The following is a 20,178-nucleotide window of genomic DNA, read 5'->3' as shown; positions in this document are numbered from 1 at the left end:
GGTACAACCCCTGAGTTTACTGATTCATTAAAAATTCTTGCTAATGGGCTTGCAATTTCATGTGCCAATTCCTTTAATATTCTTGGATGAAGATTATCTGGGCCCTCCGATTTTGTCAAACCCTACTCTCTACATCTCCTGATTTCATGAGCACAAATTCTGCCACTGCCTTTAGGCAAGGCACTGCACCTCGGTGCCTCGGTTCCCCAACTGTAACACAGCACTTACACTACCCCTGTCTTGCAGAGGAGAAGAATAATGACCCTTTGGACTTCCATGCATCTTCCATGCAAGAATCTCAAGGGACTGTACAATAGATTTAGCCTCAACAGCCCCTGGAGAGGTAGGTAGGTAAGTATTATTCCCATTTTACAAGCAGGGAAAATGAGGTGCAAAGAGGCAACAGGACTCCTCCATGGCAACACTGTGGTAAAATCAGGAAAAGAACCCAGGAGTCCTGACATCGAGTTTCATGCCTAACAGGCAGTCCTACTCTGAGCAGTGACTGCAAAAATGGCTTTGTGGGGCTTCTCGTTTACTGCCTTTCTATGGGACTTGACCAAATGTTGTCACTTTATTAGTAAAGTGGGGGACTGGGAAAAAATGAGTGGTAAGGCACCGTCCCAGTCCTTTAGCTTGCCCTAGCCTACTCCCGGGTCCCCATGAGCCAATGTGCACTGCACCCCCATGAAGCTGGGATCCACACCTCTTGGAATATACACACCTTGTACACCTCCCACCCAATCTTGCCTCAGTTTGTGCAGCAGAACCTCACTGCTTCTGCTGGAAAGTGACTGCTGCATCTGCATAGTAAGCAGCAGGAGTTGCCCTTGAGCGGAGTGCCTGCGCTGTTCCCCAGTCTGAAAAACCTGCTTGGAATTTTCTGGAAAAAAACAAAAACAAACCCACTCCACTCAGTTAGGGAAAGAGAAACGGGCTGGGGGATGGACGACAATGACACATACTTGTGTTTTATGAAGTGAAACAAGCTACGCACTCTGCAGTTCATCACGTGAGCAGACTGATTCCTCCAGCATAAAAACCACACACTGTCCAAAATGAAGAGGTTGAAAAATTCTGTACATCAATCAACAGTGGATACCGATCAAGTCACTAAACCTTTACTGCTTGAGTCAGCGCTCATTAAAAAGTCAATGGAAACTGTCCCATGGACTTCAATGGGTGGTGGACGGTGCATTAGCTAGTTACGATTACCGCTCTTTTCAATCTGCCCTTAGATACCAATGCAATTTGACCAGCTTATTTGCCTGCTTAGCTACCAGTTTGCTATGAACAGTGCAACTGATGGCTCGGCAGTAACCCAGGTTTTAGAAACGGACAACAAGCAACTGCTCCATTTTCTATGATTTTACTTCTCACATTCCTCATGCAATGAGCTGTGATAACTTTCTTCATAACCATAGATTTAGGATAGACAGCTAGATTTTCACACTAAAATGTGAGGAGAGAAGGTCTGTGACACATTGCAACTTCCTCAGAGAGCTTTAACGAACTCCCACACAGCAGACGGTTAGAAGAACTGCACCTCGCTTTTTCTTCTCCGCATTGCAGAAATCAAGCTGCAGCTGAACTGAAGGTGAAAGGTTCAATAGGCCATTGCCTGCCCTCCCTCACAAGCTGTCCAGTCCCTTCTTGTGCTGACAGACCATTTGAGGACACTAAGTTATGGATTATTAAGTAGTGATGGGAAAACTTAAAAAAAAAAGGCTACTTTTCACAGGTTAGGGAAAAACATTAGATAAATTCAGAAAAGCTTCAGAGAATCGTCCAAGGAAAGAGAAAAACACCCTTCTTGTAATATTTCACTATTTCTGTTTCCATTCCCAGCCCAATCCAGTAAGTTCCAAGATATAGAGTGAGGGAAAATCTAGTTATTAAAAAGGAAAATTTAAAGGTCAAGAGTTCCAAAAGTGACTAGCTGGATGCTTTAATATCTGGAAGTCCAACTTGAGACACCTAAAAGGGTCAGAGAAAGCGGGTGCTTAGCACTTCCTGAAAATCAGGCCTGTTTAATGGTGTCAAGAATGGTGGCACCCCAAATCACTAGTTAGCTGTGAAAATGCCAACCATAGATGTTTGAACCTCCGAAAAGGTTCGATTCAGGTACAGTTGTAGTTTGGGATGAAAGTTCAGCTCAGTTTTTAAGGGACTCTAAACAAGTTATTTTACCATATTTTTTAGAGACCAGCCTGATCTACAAGAAATTGAACTAACAGGGCAAATTCTTCCCTGGCTTTCACTCTGTGTAACCCTATTCACTTCAAGGGTATCAGTCAGGGTAGAATCTGGCTTTGTGTGTTGATAAATTGCTCCATGCCATGGCCCCACAGGACTGAGCAGAGGGCTTTGCAATGGGAGCTGCATCTGATCCTTCTCTCATCAGTTAGAGGGTCAGTTTGATACAGGGCCCAAAGCCGGTAGACAGAGAAAATGGGGTTAGAAAGATGGAGTCCACGGACTGATCACGGTGCAGATATTTGCCAGATAAAACTTCTATCTTTAATGCTGCAAACTTTGCATAAACACTCGTCATTCCGTCACAAGCTGGCATCCACTGACACTGAGACCAGCCGCTGCTGAAAGCGCCACCACCACAGGAAAGTGTGAAAGCCACTTTCCTGAATGCTAGGAGCGCTAGGCAGAAATGGTCCAATAGCACTGGGCATGCGTGATGGCTGGGATCGCCCATGAGGGCCAGCTAGCTCTGGTACTCTTTCAATTACCAGTGCAGTGTTTTATTAATGGCTCAACCCTCTGGAGTGACACTAATGTAAACTACAATGTTTTGCACCAATCCTACAAGAGACTGCTTCACAAAGACTGGTTTCAGGTATCTCCAAGCTGCAAAACAGACTAAGGCTAACATGGGAGCCTCCAGCTTGGGCTAGGAGAACCAGGGTTCAGCAAAGTCACTCAAATCTTTGCCCCAAGCACTAAACTGAATCCCCTTTTTATATGTTTAAAACTAGCTTATTAATTCCATGAGTGCTGGATTCCATGTGGAAGTGGAGAGGCCAAAAATACTACCAGGAGAGCTCAGCCTGAATCACACAATTTTTTAAAAGGTTTCAAAGTGTTCCTCCAATTTTTCATTCTGATGCACCTGGGCACTGCCCTGCACTGGCTGAGACCAGAACCAAAGTGCCAGAATACCCTGAGAAAGGCTATGCTTCTGCCATCGTCCCATTTACAGCGCTACAGCCATGCCAGGCACCTGGAGGTTTTACCATTTTCAAGGACACTATTAAAAACCCGTCTGCATTATAGCAGCCACACTGGGGTTGTGCCAGAGCTGAGGGGCCTGGATCACTGTTGGAAGAGAAGCTGTTACACAGAGAGCCTGTGGCAAAAAGGGGCTGATCTGGGGAGCTCTGGGCAATTGGATAACAAACACAAAAAGTTTAGGACAGCTCCCGAGGCTGGTTTGCTGCAGTTGGCAAGGGTAGATGCACTGAGCAGTACTAAATGTTTTATACAATGATACCCATCTCTGTTCAAAACAGAATAGCCCAAAGAGTCAATAGAGACATTTTTAGTGGGGTAAATTTTAAATGAAGAAAGCTTCACTCAAAAGTTTTTGGCCAAAAAATTTCAGTTCCCACGGGAAATTTCAAACTGCTTCAAATCCAACTTTTTGAAACAAAACAAAAAAGAAAAGAAAAGAAGTTTTCATTTCAATATAACAGGTTTTTCAAGCAAAATTTTTGTTAGTTCTGTTTGGAATTGATCTTTTGACTTAAAATGTCATTTTTTTAAGTTTCAAACAAATTAAATGAAAAGACATTTTGACTTTTTAAGTCAAAACATCCAATTCAAAACAAAGATTTTCATTTTGTTCAGAAAAATTGAAAAACTGATGGCTGAAGTCAAAATGAACATTTGTTTTTGGCAGTGTTGATTCAAAACTAACTTTGGTTTCAAAATTCCCCAGGGGAAACCTGACATTTTTCATCAGAAACAACATTTTCCCCAGGAAAAAACTTCAGTTTCAATGAAACTGCATTTTTCAGCAAGAGAATCTTCCACACAAAGTTCAGCCAGCTCAATGAGCCAGTGCAGTGTTCCACGTTAAACTGTGCTACCCACTCCACTGGGCACGGAACGACTGGGGAAAATCCCTGTCTGTGCTGCGTGTGTTCCCATTCCTTCAAGGGAACGACCCACACTGAGACTCCAAATCTTCTTGACAACTCAGAAGTTGTGACAAGTGGATTTTCAGTAGTGGCTTAAAGAGACACTGCCAAGGCACGGGCAATGCTCTATGCCAGACAGAATAATACAATATAATTCTGTCTAGCATCATTCACACAAAAGCAACTCAGATGCTGCTTCCCAGACAATTGCAGCCAGTACAGACAAATACAGGCCAACTGTGTCGGTTATAAACTAAATGAGGATATAAAATGATGTTTGCTAAACTTGGCATTGAATCTGCTCTTGTGTAACAGGCTTCAGGAATACAACTCTCTCCCCCTAGTCTGTGCAGGTTAAACCCAGTCCACATTACCACCAAACTAAATGAGCTAAAGTGCTGCTGCTTTTTATAGGCAGCAGAGCAGCTGTGCTTGTGTCACAACGTAAGAAATCTGTGTGCTGAATACAGAATCCAGGCCTGGAAGCTGCACTACATGCTTTGCAAGTAGTGGCCACACTTGTACATCCTCAGCAGGGATTGAATCTGGGACCATCAGCATCTCTACACAGACCTTTGCCATTTGAGCTAGAGCATAACTAACTGTGTAACTCGCTGTAAGTAGCAGGTTTGTATTATAGGCCACTAGAAGCAGCCAACAGAGGGAGATATGGGCCTGTTATATGGACCACACATACCTGAAAAGAACAGGAGTACTTGTGGCACCTGTTCTTTTTGCTGATTCAGACTAACACAGCTGCTACTCTGAAACGCATACATGGCAGAGGTGATCGAACCCAAGACTGTTGACTCCACAGGCATCTATTCTTTAGCTGACACTAGAATCAGGCTTATAAAATCCCCACTTAGAAAGTGATAGTCACACAGATGACAGCAGCTCTGACATGCCATCCATTAGAGAGCTCAGATATCACAGTGACAGGAGCAGGACTCTTGGATCAAATCTATCCCTTTGTCAAACATCCTGCCCCTCCTAATAAGTCCATGAGAGAAACGACCCTTCCGAATCTCCACCACCGCCATAGAGCTGGAGGGCTCCTTCAGTCCCTTCCATTGCTTGGAATAAGATAGGGAAGAAGCGGAAAAAAAGACCCTCAAATGAAAGGTGCTGTAGAGGTGCTAAGTGTAATGTCCCATCATACCCACATGGGAGAATATAATATGCCCTCTTCTGGCTCCTTTCCTCTGAAAAACTCAAAGCCCTTTACAAACGTCCGTTCGAAAAACCTCCCCATACCCCTGTGAGGTAGGAATTATTATCCCCAAGGAAGAGATGAGACACTGAGGCAAAGGGTCTTGTCCTAAATCACAGGAGCAGAGCTGGAAATAAAACCCAGCTCTCCTGACTCACAGTTGTTACTGCAACACCTAGAGGACAGGCCTGCTAAGGAAGGAACAGCCATAGCCCAAGAGTACATAAAAATGTGCACGATGGACACAGAACCACAGGATTTCAAGACTAACCTGCGAAAGACGCCGGCTCCAAGCTGGAGCTTACAATGTTAAGGCCTGATTCAAAGCCCATCAGAGTCACAGGGAAGGTTCCCATGGTCTTTAGTGGGCTTTGGCTCAGGCCCTGAAGGAGAAAATGGAAAGGCTGTTCGCTGAGTCGCAGGTAAAAGGAGGAAGGATAGAAAGAGCACTAACCTCTCCCTTGTCCTTGGAGAGCAGCTGTCCACATGACAGGAAGTCTTCATATTTGGCAAAGGGGATGACAGGCTCTGGCAGCTCTCGGAGATAGAGCTTCAGGAGGGATGCCACGGTGTGAACATCCGTGTTGCTGTAACAGGAGGAAAGAGGGGTGAATTTTAGAAACCTGCATGCTGACTGCCCCATAAGCCCTATGCACCTTGTCTGGTAAGGGCGCACGCAGGGAGGCATCTAATAGGCCCTTCTTATGACGTATGAAATGGCAGGCCCCGAGGAGCGAAGGAGGAGGGCACTCCGGCCACATGTCCAACCAACATGGGCTAGTCTACCTGAGGGAGTCACAAAACCCTCAGGCAGGGAGCCCACACATACTTTCACTATGGCCTGCCCCAGAAATTATGCCCTCACTCCTCACCAAACAGTATGACAGACAAAGCACTAGATCAGAGAGGAAAGTGCCTTCATTGCTCAGCTGCTTACAGGCGTGTCCTGTTGGTGATGGGGAAAATCTCCAGATCTGTCAGGGAGAGAGAGTGGAGCCAGGTGAGCGGGGGAAGCAGGATGGTGGTGGGTGGACACTCTTGTGAAGTGAGGAGAGCAGAGAAGGGTGCTGCCCAGATAAGCGTGCTGTTGTGACTGCTGTGCTGAAAATAAAGCTTTGTACCTTCTAAAAAACAAACTGATCCAGCATTTGGCACGACAGTATAACTTTTGCTGCTTCTGATAGTTGTCACTCTCCCCAGCCAGTGCCCATCGCTGTGACTGTCGGAGCAGAATACAGTCATTCTGAGCTGTGTCTGCCCTGTGTGCTGTACAGCCGGTGACGCTCCTGCCTGGGTTCGCCCCTTTGGCTTTGGGGCCCTCTGCCTCCCAAGCCATGCCATTTGGCACTTGCTGTTTCATACTCTATACCAGAGCACTAGCCCAGTGTGTCTCTGCTCCACTCACACAGCTCCTATCGCTCCGCTCAGGGTTCTGCTTTCTGGGTCATCCAGACAAGCTGACCATGTTGGGGACAAATTGCTAAAGGAGAATAAAAGAATAGCACAAGCAGGTAGGGACAAAATCAGAAAGGCTAAGGCAAGAAATGAGTTATATCTAGCAAGGGACATGAAAGGCAATGAGAAGAGGTTCTTTAAATACATTAGGAGTAAGAGGAAGATGAAAAATATAGGTCCTCTATTTAGCAGGGAAAGAGAGCTAATAACTGAGAACATCAAGAAGGTTGAAGTGTTTAATACTCCCACCTTTTGCTCAGCTCCTAGGAGGAGGCATGGCCAGGCTGTTCTACGTGCTGCCTCCAACCAGAGCACTGGCTTCGCAGCTCCCATTGGCTGGGAGCCACCGCCAATGGGAGCTGCAGGAGTGGTGCCTGCAAGCTGAGGCAGTGCATAGAGCTGCCTGGCCACAGCCTCTGCCTAGGAGCTGAGCAAGGGGGATTTCGCTACTTCCAGGGAGCCCCTCAGGTAAGTGCTGCCCAGAGCCCACCTCACCCCAGCCTGTGCCCCAATCCCCTGCCACCTCCTACACCCAACTCTGCTGGCAGTGGCCTGAGATTGCCCAAGCAGCAGCCAGGGCAACTGGCGCAGGAGCTGCCCGAGCTGCCCCTGAACCAGGCGCACCGGTCACTGCAGAAGTCACGGAGATCACAGAAAGTCATAAAAACTTATTTCCGTGACAGACTCGCAGCCTTAGCCATGCTCAATTGTTCTCCATGTCCACTGACAGCAGTAGTAGTAATGGGCTAAATCTGCAGCAAGGGAGATTTAGGCTGGATATTGGGAAAAACTTTCTAACTATGAAGGATAGTTAAGTGCTGGAATAGGCTTCCAAGGGAGAGATTGTGGAATCTCACCCCCCATCACTGGAGGTTTTTAACCGGTTAGACAAACACCTGTCAGGGATGGTCTAGATTTACTTGGTCTCACCTCACTGTAAGGGACTGGATTTGATGACCTCTTGAGGGACCTCCCAGACCTACATTTCTATGGTTTTATAATGTTTTTGTATTATTCTTGATCCCCTTCCTTGTGCATCCTAATATCCCGTTTCCTTTTTTGGCTGTAGCTGCACATTAAGCAGAGGTCTTCATTGAGCTATCAACAATGACACCCAGGTCCCTTTCTTGAGTGAAGAGAGCTAATTAAAACCCTGTAAGGTTTGAGCAATTTCTGTTATTCCCTCCCATGTGCCTTACTTTGCCTATCTCAACATTGAATTTTATTTGCCATTGTGTTGTCCATTCCCCTAGCTTCCCAAGGTTGCTATGACAGTTTCTTCCCAATGCTCTCTGGTCCTGCCTAACTAAGTAACTGTTTCCTCTGCAAATTTTCCTACCCTGCTGTTCACCCCCTTTTCCAGATCATTTGTAAGTAATCAATTAGCTGAAATAAATCAAGTAAAGAACACAGACCCTAGTTTGGAACCATAGTGCCCTTGGCTGTTAACCTTTTACCATTTTGAAAATTGGCCACTACGCCTACTCTTTTCCTCCTGACTCCAAGCCAGGGTTTGATCCATGGCAACACGTTGCCTCTCACCCCGACTACTCTAGTGGTACTACAGGGCCCCTTGCGTGAGACCTTTTGGAAGTCTAAATACATTACAGCAAGTGGCTCTCCTTTTCTGGCTCCCCCTACTCATGTTCAAAGACTTCTAAGAAAGGTACACCCGGTGACAATGGAGAACTAGAGGGATGGTGCTGAGCACCTCAAATCCTTGTCTTTGTGATAATGCCCCATCTATTTTGTTTGGTTGCTTTTTCGTCAGTTTTTGTAACATTAACAATTCCATCCAACCTCTCAGTTTTTGCTCTTTCATGCAAGACTCACAGCTGTGGATCTCAGGGGTTACTGAAAAGCCATGGTTTCCATGCAGCAGATTAGCATTAACCCTCTGGCTCTATCACCTGTGCATTTCCAGCCCTTCTATTAACTATCCTGTGAGGTACTGTAGCTTATCATATGCAGGGCTGGATTAAATTAGATGGGAGTCTGCAGATGTTATCCTTTTGGGTTCCCCTCGGTGCATATTCAGTTCCTTCCCTTTACTGTTTTACCACCACCCTGCCTGATGCCAAACAGTCTATTGTTAAAGTACCTTGGTTATTTCAGTTCCAGGTTTAAAATGTGATAGACCAAATTGTAAAGCTGCACGAAAGCCAAAGCAAACAAAACCATTTTAATTTCAACACAACTGGTAGTAATAAATATAGTAATGCCACAGCATTAATTAACTAATTACCTACAGCAGTGGTATTCAAGGACATTTTCTGGTGGGCTGGATAAAGCAAGGTCCAAATCTTAGCAGGCCAAATGGCTCTTCAGGTGTTTGCTCTCTAATGAGCCTGCCATCAGCTAGGGATTGTAACGTTTCAAGAGTTGTGTCCCGGATGGTATTTATTAATCTCAAAATAAAAGGTTAATTGTGCCAGCATACAATATTCCAGTGAAATCTTGCAAACAAACAATTATACAAATACACTGCAATAAGATTCAAACAGCATGCTATTAATTCTATTAAAACTAATTAAAATTAGAAGTTAAACTCACAAGAAATAAACTGACATCTAATTTCCCTTTCTTATTGACCGAAATGTTGACACTCATTCATACAGTCCCTTTTTTGGAAAAGTACTGAGCAACATAGAGTCAAGTTATCTAAAGAAAGCATGTCAGTTACAGATCACTTTGTGTTGCGCAAGTATATCTGTACACACTTGTTCATAAGCCGGATATTTTTGGTAAAAAAGTGACGCATCAAAGAGCGGGGTCAGCTGATAAACCAACATTTGATGATTTTAAACTCTATGGAATCACTGATTTGAACATCTAATACATTGTTGTTTGTTTACCTGGAGCGTCCGCAGGCATGGCACCCCTCGGCTCCTCGTGGCTGCGGTTCGCCATTCCCAGCCAATGGGAGCTGAGGGGCTCCGTGCCTGTGAACGCTCTAAGTAAACAAAATGTCCAGTTCCACTAGCAGCTTACCCTAATGGGCCAGGAGCCAAAGTTTGCCAGCCCCTGAAATATAGGGTCAGCTTATGAAAGGGACATACAGTTTTTGCTATTTTTACGTAACCACCTTGGGGAGTTGACTTATAAACGAACAGACTCATGAACGAGTGTATACATAAGTGCCTGATTAAAAGTGCACCACTGGAAATCAAAATGCACCAACACAATCTAGTGCCAATGCGTTTAATTTAGAAACATGACATTTACATTTAAAGACACGGGATGAGGGTAAACAGAGGGAAAACAAATTGAAGTGCATCTGCCCAGTCCCAATCAATTCATCCCCCAGTTTCCATCAGTTCTGCCTCTATCTCCCACCCCACTATCTGCCCAACCCACCATCAGCTGTGCCCCCCTCATAATTCCTCTTCTGCTCCCATGGGGGTTCTTCAAAACCCTCCAGGCTGCAGCAGGGCCCCCTCTCCTTCCAGACAGAGGGGAGCTCCAGGTGTTCTTCATACTACTTCTCCTTCCCAGGCCAGGAGTTACAGGGAGATTGGGGCAGGAGCAGGGGGGGCATCCTTGCTCCTAGGAGGGGAGGGCAGGGCCGAAGAGAGCCCAGAGCCATCATGAGTTGCCAGGCTCCTTCCGCTCTCTCTCTCCTCTCGTCCCCTTCTGTGAGGAGGCACAGCTCCTCACCACGCCATATGTAACAGTTTGAGGGTGCGCTGTGCAAACAAGGCCTCTTAGCAAGTTTTGGGAGTGGCATAAAGGGGATTTCTTTCACCCCTTTGCAACCCCAAAAGCAAGTGACTGAATCTCACTCACAGCTGCAGAAAAACATTCACCTCTGGGCGAGATCATGCCAGGACATGCTCAGACAAGGACAGAAAAGGCCGGGAAGAACAGAAGCTGAAATCCAGCCTTAGCTCTACTGTGCAATGCTCTTGCCCATGCACTGCCCACAGCCTTCACTATACATGGTGCCCTCCTCTTGCCCATGTGCTCCTTTTTGCCTTAGCTTTACTGTGCACTACCCCCGTCTTCGTCACACTGTCCGCTCCCCTCTCCCTTAGCAATGCTGGGCACTCCCCTGGCCCATGTGCACCCTTCCACCAAAGCTCAGGCTCAGATTTTGAGACCAGAAGGGACCATCATGATCATCTAGTCTGACTGCCTGCACATCGCACAGAACCTTGCCCACTTACCCCTGCAACTGAGCCCTAACCTCTGGCTGAGTTATGGAAGGCCTCAAATCATGGTTTGAAGACTTCAAGTTAGAGAGAATCTGTCATTTACACTAGTTTAAATCTGCAAGTGACCAGTGCCCCATGCTGCAGAGGAAGACAACCCCCCCGCCAGGGTCTTTGCCAAGGTGGACACAAGAACAAATGGATATAAACTGGACACTAGGAAGTTTAGACCTGAAATTAGACGAAAGTTTCTAACCATTAGAGGAATGAAGTTCTGGAACAGCCTTTCAAGGGGAGTAGTGGGGGAAAAAGACATATCTGGCTTCAAGACTAAGCTTGATAAGTTTATGGGGGGATGGTATGATGGGATAGCCTAATTTTGGCAATTAATTGATCTTTGATTATTATCAGGTAAGTATGCCCAGTGGTCTGTGATGGGATGGGATCTGAGTTACTACAGGGAATTCTTTCCTGGATGCTGGCTGGTGAGTCTTGCCCACATGCTCAGGGTTTAACTGATCGCCATATTTGGGGTCGGGAAGGAATTTTCCTCCAGGGCAGATTGGCAGAGGTCCCTCTCTGCACCTGTTCTGGCTTGAATTCATCCTTCTTAAACATGGGAAACTAGAATGGCACACAGTATTCTAGCTCTTTAGTGATTTCAGCTGTTAGTCTCTAAGGTGCCACAATACTCCTGTTCTTTTAACTGTTAGTAGGGGAGCCTTAGTGCTGGTGCACTCAGAACCACTAATCAAAAGTAAGTATCAGTGATTTCAGCTCTGCAGCATGTAATAAGACTCCTCATGGAGTCAAAATTAGCTCTGCTATCACACTGGAGAGGTCAAAGTGTCCCCAGAAAGAACCCATCCTATCAAGCATCCACCTCTGTTCCTACCCTCTCTCAGTTCTCTGGGCTTTGGAACCCATGTCTCTTGCCTAGCGAGTGCTACAAAGTTGTGGGCTTGTCCCTCCATCATAAAATGCCAAGTACAGTTCTACTGTCCTTGATTCACATAACCAGGATAACTACACTTTATTTACTCCTGCCCCAACAACAAAGCCTGGGGATCCCTCAGCAGCCAGAGTGACCATTTGGGCAAGCAGTCCCATCATGCTAGGCGGGGTTGATGTGTCCATGCAAACAAGATCAGCCCCTGAAGTCCTTTTCCTCAGCTCACCACCAGATGTCAGGGTAGAGCTCATTCTGACTCCACTTACAAATATAAAATAAACTCCAAACCAAAATCCTAGAACAAAGCCCACAAACCAAACATTTCTCTCCCTCCCTGCATTGGCAGGCCTCTTCTAGCCCCTCCCTGGCTGGAGTCCCAGTCCTGACTCCCAAGACTCTGCTACACCCTGCTCACTCCTAACAGTCTAAGATCCCTGAGGATTCCCACTCTCTACAGCTTGCCTGCAGAGATGGGTTTATGTTTTCTTCCAGGTTAGGAATAAAAATGTTAAATAACATAGGGCCAAAAAACAATCCCTGCTGGACCCCACAACCAAACACAACTGCTCAATGATTTCCCATTTACAATTACATTTTTGAGGCCAATCAGTTAGCCAGTTTTAATCCTTTTAATGTGTGCCATGTTAATTTTATATCATCCTAATTTTTTAAATCAAAATGCTGTGCAGTACCAGGTCAAATGCCTTACAGAAGTCTAAGCATACAACAGTACACTATTACCATTATCAAGCAAACATGTAATAAAAAAATCAGATTTGTTTGAAAGGATATATTTTCCATAAGCCCCTGTTAATGGGCATTAATTATATTAACCCCCTTTAATTCTTTATTCATTGATCCAAGGCAACATAATGGAGGGGCTGAAATGGGATACAATGTCAGACTGACATGAGTATAAATAGCTGGGTCATCTCATTTATATGTTTCAAATACGGGCACAAAATGGGCTCTCTGATCTTCTGGAACTTCCCCAGTATTCTAATCAACAACAAAAGTTAAGCAAGCCCCTCAACCAATTCTTTTAAAACTCCAGGAAGAAAGTTATTTGGATCTACCAATTTAAAATTTGTAACTTTAGTAGCTGCTGTGTAACATTTTCCTGAGATACTAATGGTAAAGATGTTATCACACGACGAGACTACATCATCTGGTTTTTATCCATATACAGAACAAAAATATTTATTCAACACCTCTGCCTTTTCTGTTTTATTATTGATAATTCTACCATTTCCATCTAGTTATGGGCCAGTACTATTGACAGGAATTATTTTGTTCCTAATATACTTGTATAATGCCTTGGAGTCCTTTACTCTGCTGGCCATAGTTTTGCTTCCCTTATCAATTTTCTACAATTCTTAGCTTCTGATTTATATTCCTTACTATCAACTTTCCCTTTCTTCCATTTGTTTTATACGTACACACAATGTACATAAGTAATCATGACTTGATCACATTTATAATGTGCAAACAGAATAAAGTCCAGTCCAGTGAGTTTTATATATACACATACATACATACATACATACACACACACACACACACACACACAGCTTTAAAAAGGTCAATTTCACAAAGCAGGAAACAATTTTGAGTCAGATCTGCTGACAGGAATAATTTAATCAGAAAAATGGGAGTGGTAGTTGGGAATTGTATAAGAACATTTTACTTAGATGTCCAAAAAGCCAATGGTGAGGAAGTAGGCCATATTAGTTTAAAAAACGACATGGTTTAAAGGGGCAGTGAAAGCAGCTATAATTATATTCCTCAACGTTGGCTTTTTGGGCATCTAAGTACAATGTTCTTAGAACAATTTATGATGAAATTATTCCTGTCAGCAGATCTGACTCAAAATTGTTTCCTGCTTTGTAAAATTGGCCTTTTTAAAGCACCGCGCATGTGTATATATACACATAATAATCATCATCACTGGACTTTATTCTGTTTACACATTATAAATGTAATCAAGTCATGATTACTTGTACCTATGCTACCATTAATTTTTAGTTCTGTGATCAGTTCCTTTTTATCTGTTACGACAAGGTCTAACAGAGTTCCCCCGGGTTAACATTTTTTGAGTCAGAGGACAATTTCCTACAATATTTAGAAATTCCAGGGATGTTTTAGTACTCACAGCATGAGACTGCCAGCATATATCACACAAACTGAAGTCCTTGAGGATCATGCACCTTTTTTGCCTACATATTATAGTTAGATGTGTAAGGAGCTGGTCAGCCTGTTCCCCATCCTCTCCCTTCAGCTTTAGCTATACAATGTGGTCTTTCATTGCTTGTCTGCTCCCATCAGCCTTAGCTATACTGTACACACTCTTTACTGGTGCGCTACCTGAGCCTTAGCTACACTGGGCACGTTAGCTGATCTAATTCTATGAAAAAACAATGCTAATGGATGTGTTTCAGACTTTAATTGGCCAGAGGCAGGATATTCAGTATTAAGAGGACTGAAACGGAGAGAGTTACGTCAATTTAGCTAAAGGTGTGATTTTAAACCAGTTTAGCTAAACCCGTGCAAACCCCTGTCTAGACACTTATTTTGGTTAACTGTGGCCACTTTTTCTTTTTTTTTGGTGTAACTTGAGTTGATTAGGAAGAGGTTCATGCTAACCTGAAGTAAGCTACTCAAACTAAGGGCTGGTCTTCACTCAGAGATCGACGTTGCTGCAATCGATGCAGCAGGGATCCACTAAAATTGATGGCAAGCACTCTCTGATCGACCCCGGTACTCCAGCTCTCTGAGAAGAGTAAGGGAATTCGACCGGAGAGTGTCTCCCATCAATGCAGTGCAGTGAAGACACTGCTAGCTGGAGTAGCAAAACTTGAGTCCACTTACCCCCAAAGCAAAGACAAGCCCTAAGATAAGGGCATCAAAACAGGAGTTTACACCAGTTTACTCCCAAGCTTGCACTGGTTTGGACAATGACAGTCTCCACCATAGCAAGGCCTCTGCTTCTTGAGTACATGTAAAGAAAGGTCTGACTCAGGACAACAGTATCTATGCAGCACAGGTAGGCCAGCAAATGGGTGGTCAGAGTCAAAGTAGGCTGAAATTGGGGTTCACAGTTTGGGCTCAATTCCAAATCTGGCTTTAGGTTCAGATATGCTGGCAGCAAATTCTCACCAGGCTCAAGAAGGCAGAAAAAACTCCTAGAACCAACTGAGCTCACAAGCTGTGTTATCAGCCCCTCTGCCTCCCCCACCCCTTCTCCCTTCCCCTTGGAAAAGTACAAGACCCAAGTCTCTTCTGCAAAAGCAAACAGAGCCACTTCTCCCTACATAAAGAGCCAACTTCTGCCCTCTGATAGGCACCTGCAAGTAGGATTGAATTCAGTGGGAGCAGTATCAGCGTGCTGGGGAAGCTTGCCCTAACACTGCCAGGGCTGCACCTGTCCTGGAGCTACAGCTATCTTAGGGCTCGTGTACCAGGGGACAAGCTGAATTAACTAAAAGGTGTGAAGTTAAAATGCATTAATGTCCTGTGTGGACATTCTCGTTCAGAAGTAAAATGACCTCAGTTCATTGCAGCTGAATTCCCTTTGAAGAAGGCTGAAGCTAAAGCAAATGAAATTAACTTTACGCCTTTAGCTAATTCATCTTTACTTTCCTGAGTACTCCCGTACAGACAAGCCCTAGGAGACGCGAGAGGAAGGCACTCAATTGAAGCTTCCCCAAAGTGAAGTGCAGAGGTGGTTTCATGGGGTTGCATTCCCAGCAGCACCATTGCGGGCACCCAGAACGGTGGCAAGTTGATTTTTCCCCATCTGCTGAGCTGGAGGATGGGAGCCACATGCCTTCCCCCCCACCTCCTTCCCCCATCCCAGCAGGAAGCTGAACCACAATGTAAGGAGTCATCCAGCATGTGGAGGCGGGGGTGGACTCCACTTGGATAGTGCCATTAAGCGAGCAAATATTGACTGTAGTTAAGAATCAAAGAAGGATGGGTGGCCCGGAAGTGAAGATGGGGAGGGAAGAATTGGAAGAATGTCTTTAGTAAATTCTTAAAGACATTCCTCCCAGGCTGGAAATGAGCAACCCTGCGTCCCCCACTCAGGCTCATGCTACCTCTTCCTGCAGCAGTGAGCATGAGGGGCACAGACAAAGTGTAAGCTGGCTTGCAGGGGCAAGGAGATGGTGGCATCATTGCTTAGAGGTCTGGCCACAAGACCTGGGTTCAAGTGCTCCTTAGATCACCAGTGAAAATTATCTCACCCAGCAAAATCACTAGCAACAGGTCAAACTCCCACAGCACCTGGACTTGGATCAAATCCTCCTGGAGTTCAGCTACGCAGGGTTACTGCTGGGGAGGCCATTTCTAAAAGCAATGTGCAGTTTGGCAAACTGCACACATGTTCAGGAGAGGCTCAGGGCTGCAATGTTGGGCATATTTGGCTAGACGTTTCCCCCTTCCCCCCATATTCTGGGAGGGTTTTTTAAATCAGGGGTGGCCACGGCTGGGGATGCGAAACTGGACAGGATGGGACAGGGCTCTGAGGGAGCACTGAGCATTCTCTCTCAGGTGCATGGCTGACTAGTTCCCTGCTCACATGCGCAGCATCTAACCCATCGCCATAGGTGGGATTGGATGGCATTTCCCCCCAGGTCAGATTGGCAACGAGCTTGGAGGGGAGTGGGGAGGAGGGGTTCACCTTCCCTTGCAGTGTGGGGTGCGGGTCACTTGTCAGGATTATGTCAATTTCCCAGCCATTACGGGGCCTCAGGCCTGCTGCATCTCTGTCCCTCCTAGTTTCTGCCTGTGGCCCATAAGAATCTAGTCTCCTGCAGGTTGTAATACTTGGTCTCATTTTGGTCCTGGGTTTAGTGTGCAGGGGCTGGTGGCCTGTGATATAAAGGAGGTCAGGCTAGAGGATCTGGTCTTAAATTTGATACTATAAAAGTCACTTGGCATGTCTGGGTGGGCCTGCTTCCCCCACCCCTGGCACAGCGTGTACACCTTGTTTCTGGACAGGAAATTAGTTTCCCCCCCACCCCCCATGACAATTTTCAAGAAAACCAGAAATCAATATTTTTGTCAAAATTCTCTGACTTTTTATTTTTGGGAGTGGGGGGGGGGGGGGCAATTGTACATGGAGAAATGTTTCAATTTTCTCCCAACCAAAAGCAGCCATTTTTCAGTTTTCAACCCAAAACTGTTCCAGTTGCTGGAATTTCAAGGCAAACATTTCCATTTTTATCAAGAGGCCATTTTTGTTGAAAAAAAAAAAATTGTTTTGGTGGAAAATTGTTAACCAGCTCTCCACACTTCAGGTGTAATGGCCAGGGGACATCCCTTTGGTGCTTCTGACCGAGACTTCAGACCAGTCAAAAGGTAAGAAAAAACCAGCCTAAGTCATGCTGGAGATCTAGCGCATGTTGAGAGGACCCTATGGGAACAGGTGGTCAGACACTCTGCCCAGACAGAGTGTCATTCATGTGACATCTGTTCCATGTCTCGATCCTCCCGTAAGCTGCTGAGCACTCTGGCCCAGAAAAGCACTTCAGCGTGTGCCTATCTTTAAGCACATGAGCAGTCTCATCAACTAGGCACATGCTCAAATTTCAGGTCATGCTTAAGCACCTTGGACCAGAGCCCAGTGGACCTTGCAGGACTAGCCTATAGACAGCATGTTAAATAAACGGAACCACAGTCGGAAATGAGCATCTCCCAAGACTGCCACATCTGAGATGTTATCAGAAGCCAGGGATGTTACAGAGACGTGCGTTATCAAGAGTTTGGCGCTCGCCTTGAGCAACTAAGATACCAACTCACCTGTCAAAGAGGGGCTTCTCTCCACAGTCAAATGAATCCTGCAGGTCCTTGACAAGATTGGCTTGACCAGGCATGCGAAAGAGCCCTTCTTCGGTGAGGCCTCGCTCCCGGATAAAATCCACACATTGCTCCACCAGCAGTGGGGCCAGACGCAGGCCATACTTCCGCTCGTACTGCACCGTGTCTTCCAATCGCTGTCCAAAGATCCCTGCCAATGAGATACGCACCCTGGCATTAGTTTTTATTTGCCACAAGCCAGTGGATGGGATGGGGTCAGGTTGGGAGTTATATTTAACATGAAGGGAGGAAAACTGGAACATGAATCCAGTTATTACTAGGATCAGCAAAAAAAAATCAACCAGGAAAAATTACAAATTCATAAATTTTCTTCTACTTAGAATGAAAAATACTATAGGCCAAGTTCTGCCCTAACATATGCAACCAGAGCTTCCACAGAGGTCACTGGCAGGTGCCCAACTAAGGGCAAAAATTTTCCTCCCAAGAAAGGTATAAAAGAATTCATCATTGGTTTTGATGACTTGCAGCTGTTCTCCATCTTCATAGTAGACCGGGTGATTGTATTGACACAGCACCTTTGATCCAAAGGATAACAAAGCCCCATTTTAAAATGGATGCACTGACTTGGCACATCAGAATCTACTGCTGGAGCACACCCACCTCTGGGAAGGGACACAGCTACTATTTAACAGCTCACAGCAACCCAGCCTAACGGCAAGGAAAAGAAATGAAGCTTGGGACATGAAGTGAAGACTAATGTTCCCCACTGACACTGCCAGGGGAGCGGTAAGCAGGTAGGATGTAATAACCCACGCTGGACCTAGCCACAGACCCAGGAATTAGTGGTAACACACTCGCTGCTGTGAAAGATCCTTCCTGACCGGGGCCTTTACTTTTACATTTCATTTTCAACTATCTCAGCTAACTAATCAGTCTCCTTTGCGGCCTTCACGGGGATTATTTACCATGTATTTGCAGTAGCACCTCAGGCCACCACCCAGCTTGGGCCCCAGGGTGCTAAGTCCTGTACAAACATATAGCAAGTGACAGTCCTGCACTGTGCTGTACAGTAATTAATGCACATGCTGTATAAATGGAGTCATGTTTTTTCAAGAGAAAATCCCTAGTGTAATATCTGTGCAGATCAAATCCTTCAACCCAAAGAACATGGAAGGGAGCTCTGGGGGTGCAGGCCACAAAAGCACTGAATGCTATGGAGAAATGCTGCCTCTCCATGGACCTGTTCCACTGCGCACACACTGAAAATTAACTGAAACACTCCATCGGAAACCCAATTAAGCTGCCTTTCTAGAAGAAACAGCTACCCACGCTATTCAGTCATGAGCACCTTTACTTACCACACATTGGATGCACCCTAATGCACTGTACATACAGTATGCTCCTGTATGGTCATGTGTAAATGTAAGCCACGTCTGCATCATGTAAGTAACTCACACCATGTGGCACTCTGTCTCCCTCTAGTGGTGGCTGGCCTACTATAACCTGAGCTAACAGAGCATGATTCCTTAGCTCAGATACTATAGCCTCATGCTTTTAGATTCAAAGATCCCAGGGTCAATCCCCACTGCTAGGGCCCCATCCAGGTGCGTGGCCTAACATATGCATTCTGAACCCTTAGTTCTGCTGCTCAAGATGTGGCCGTGGGGGCGTAGGAGAAGCAGCATTCAAGCAATTGACCCTGCTCAGAACAAAGATTTCAGATAAAGGGTATAATCCCCAAACCTATTCAATTTCAGATGCAACCAGACCATGGCATATATGCAGCCTGATCCCAAGCCCATTGATGTCAATAGACTTTCCATTGTACCCATAATTAATCTTATGGCTCTGAAGATACAACAGCATACAGAACCAGGTTCATACTGTACTCAGAGCCAATTTCCTAAGAATAACGTCAGGTATGTTCTGTGCATAAGAGTATAATATGCCAGATCTCATAATCTAACAATGCTGACTGTTTTGTTGTTTTTAACACCCCACTTACTATCCCAATATTAACCACAGGACTTCATGTTCCTTGTTTATTTTACTAATGCCTTCATGGTAGGTGCAGGACTCCTAGCAGGAAGTTCTTCCAACCACCATTCACTGTCTTTCAATGAAGCAGCCATACTAGATCAGATATAGGAGCCATATTTGGCCCAATCCTGTCCATTCCTTGCTGAGATTCTTCCCACTGACTTCAAGGAAGATATGCCTCAATAGTGTGCATGATTGGGCCCTCTAGTCCAGGATGCTGTTTCTGCTCATGATCAGGAGTTGAGGCTTCAGAATAAGGGTTAACCTCCCTCAGTAATATACCTAATTGTGCATTACTGTGTCGTGGTTGGTGTGCAGGAACGAACTCCCCTGCTGACACCAACTAGTGATCAGTTTACTGAAGAATGGGGATCGATCACCTTTGTCAATCTA

The 20,178-nt window shown here is 45.3% G+C and overlaps 1 protein-coding gene across 1 annotated transcript in view; it reads right to left on the bottom strand.

Moving 5' to 3' along the window:
* Window positions 1-20,178, bottom strand: part of ARHGAP22 (Rho GTPase activating protein 22) — a 271,268-nt gene that overhangs the window by 33,824 nt on the left and 217,266 nt on the right. The window contains exons 5-7 of the mRNA XM_032797385.2: window positions 17,728-17,935; window positions 5,750-5,954; window positions 5,136-5,230 (exon numbers count right to left, since the gene is read on the bottom strand). Of these exons, the coding sequence (XP_032653276.1) occupies window positions 5,136-5,230; window positions 5,750-5,954; window positions 17,728-17,935 (508 nt within the window). The remainder of the gene's footprint in view (window positions 1-5,135; window positions 5,231-5,749; window positions 5,955-17,727; window positions 17,936-20,178) is intronic.

The sequence above is a fragment of the Chelonoidis abingdonii genome, chromosome 16 (assembly GCF_003597395.2).
Source record: "Chelonoidis abingdonii isolate Lonesome George chromosome 16, CheloAbing_2.0, whole genome shotgun sequence".
Taxonomy (NCBI): Eukaryota; Metazoa; Chordata; order Testudines; family Testudinidae; genus Chelonoidis; species Chelonoidis abingdonii.
The sequence above is the reverse complement of the archived record's forward strand: the minus strand, read 5'-3'. Positions and strand labels throughout refer to the sequence as shown.